Source organism: Trachymyrmex cornetzi, unplaced genomic scaffold, assembly GCF_001594075.2.
Source record: "Trachymyrmex cornetzi isolate Tcor2-1 unplaced genomic scaffold, Tcor1.1 scaffold456, whole genome shotgun sequence".
Lineage (NCBI taxonomy): Eukaryota > Metazoa > Arthropoda > Insecta > Hymenoptera > Formicidae > Trachymyrmex > Trachymyrmex cornetzi.
The window spans coordinates 46,445-48,769 of NW_017299356.1; the positions used below are offsets into that span (position 1 = coordinate 46,445).

The window sequence follows — 2,325 nt, forward strand, 5'->3', positions numbered from 1 at the left end:
GGGGGGGGAGAAGAAAATTGTGAGTAGAGGGGGAGAGAGGAAGCCGGCCGGTTTTCGGTAGCCGGGAGGATGGACTTCCATATTTTATTTATGTTGTAGCCATTATCTCTATTCAGATTGTTAGGGTGTTTTTGTATCTCTATGGCTTCTCTATACTTTCTTGGAAAGTATGATGTAACGTTGGCTATTGTGGTCGTTTTATCGAACTGTATTTGATGTCTTGTTTCGATATTGTGTTCTGATAATGCCGACTGTGTGTAGTGTTTTAGTCTGACGTCACGTTGGTGTTCTTTTATCCGTAGGTTGACCATTCTCCCGGTTTCTCCAATGTATACTTACCCGCAGGAGCAAGGTATTTTGTATACTCCTGCGGAGCTGAGTGGAGGTCTTTGATCTTTGGGATTTCTTAAGATTTGTCCTATCTTTTTGGGTGGTTTGAAGATAGTTCGGATATTGTGTTTGTTTAATATCCTGCCGATCCGGTCTGTTGTTCCTTTAACGAATGGAAGGAAGGCTAGTATCCTTTCGTCTGGTTGTGTGTCAGGGTTCGTTGTCTTGTTTGCATGTTTATTGATTACTTTAGTTATGTCTTTTTTGTCGTGTCCGTTTTTCTGTAAGGCTAGTTTTAGGTGGTTGAGTTCTGTCTGTAGATGTTCTTTGTCACAGATGGTGAAAGCTCTATGTACTAGTGAGTCGATTGCTGACTGTTTTTGTGCTGGGTGGTGGTGCGATTCGGCATGTAGGTACCTGTCTGTGTGTGTTGGTTTTCTGTACACTTGATGGCCTAGGGTACCGTCAGCTTTCTTAGAGACAAGAACATCTAGGAAGGGGAGTTTTCCGTTTTCCTCTATATCCATGGTGAAGTGGATATTTGGGTGTTGTTTATTGAGAAAAATAAGGAATTTACGGAGTTCTGCTCTGCCGTGTCTCCATATCACGAATGTGTCGTCTACATAGCGGAACCAAACTTCTGGCTTTTTCGGTGTTTTTCCGAGGGTCTCTTTCTCGAAGTGCTCCATGAAGATGTTGGCGATTACAGGAGAGATAGGAGAGCCCATTGCCGCTCCTGAAGTTTGTTCATAAAATTGGTTGTTGTAGGAGAAGTAAGTGGTTGTTAAGCAGTGCTCTATTAGTGGGATGAGGTCAGAGGGGACTTTGTGTGAGGCCTTTATTATGTTTAGTGTGTCTTTTATTGGGACTTGTGTGAAGAGGGATTCTACGTCGAAACTTACAAGCAGGTCTGTGGGATGTAGTTGGATCTTTTGGATCTTTCTTATGAAGTCCGTCGAGTTGGTGATGTGTGATTCAGTTTTTCCAGTGAGGGGTTGTAATGTTTGTGCTAGGAAGCGGGATAGGCTGTACGTCGGGGAGCGTATGGCGCTTACAATCGGTCTGAAGGGGATGTCCGGTTTGTGTACTTTTGGTAGTCCGTACAGTCTTGGTGGGAGCGGGTTTGTAGGTTTTAATGTCGATTTGGTTTTGCTGGGAATGTTGCTTTCCTCCACTAGGGTCTTGGTTTTTTGTGCGATTGTATTAGTCGGATCTTTGTCAAGCTTTTTGTATGCTTTGTCCGAGAGAAGGTTCTTCATCTTTTTCTTGTAGTCTGATGTATTTATGACTACTGTTGTGTTGCCTTTGTCGGCTGGAAGCACGATGATGTCTGTGTCCCTGTTCAGGTCTTGGAGGGCCAATCGCTCTTGTCTAGTGATATTTGGTGCGGGGGGTTTGGCTTTGGAGAGGATATTGGTTACTTGTCTGCGGATGTTATCTGCTTGTTCTGATGGGAGTCGGTAGATGGTTGACTCTATTTGGCTGACGATCTCTTCTTTTGGGACCTTTCTAGGTGCCACTGCGAAGTTCGGGCCTTTGGCGAGCACAGAGATGGTGTCTTGGGACAGGACTTTGTTGGATAGGTTCTTGACGTTGAGTAGGAAGGGTTGTGGTTTTTTGTGAGGAACAAGGTTTGTGTATTTCTGTTTCTGTCTATCTGAGGATAGTGTCAGTGTATTCATGGCTTGTTCGTATGTAATGCGGTCTAGAGTTTGCCATATGTCGTGCCGTAACGTGGCGGATAGGAGTAAGTGAAGTTTAAAGGTTTTATGGGAGATCTGGGCAATTTGTGACTTGGTGAAGTGGATACGTTCTTTGACGAGGATAAGGCTGGTTTTATGAAGGATGTTTTTGGATTTGTGGCTTCTTAGGTGGTCCTTGAGTTGCAGGAACCTTGGGACAAAGAACATCTACAGACAGAACTCAACCACCTAAAACTAGCCTTACAGAAAAACGGACACGACAAAAAAGACATAACTAAAGTAATCAATAAAC

The 2,325-nt window shown here is 43.8% G+C and overlaps 1 protein-coding gene across 1 annotated transcript in view; it reads right to left on the reverse strand.

The window, feature by feature from the left end:
* The window catches only part of LOC108764863 (uncharacterized), a 7,228-nt gene extending 4,988 nt beyond the window's left edge, over positions 1–2,240 (reverse strand). Inside the window, exon 1 of the mRNA XM_018513264.1 lies at positions 908–2,240. Coding sequence (XP_018368766.1) covers positions 908–2,240 — 1,333 coding nt within the window. The remainder of the gene's footprint in view (positions 1–907) is intronic.
* Positions 2,241–2,325: the final 85 nt, after the last annotated feature.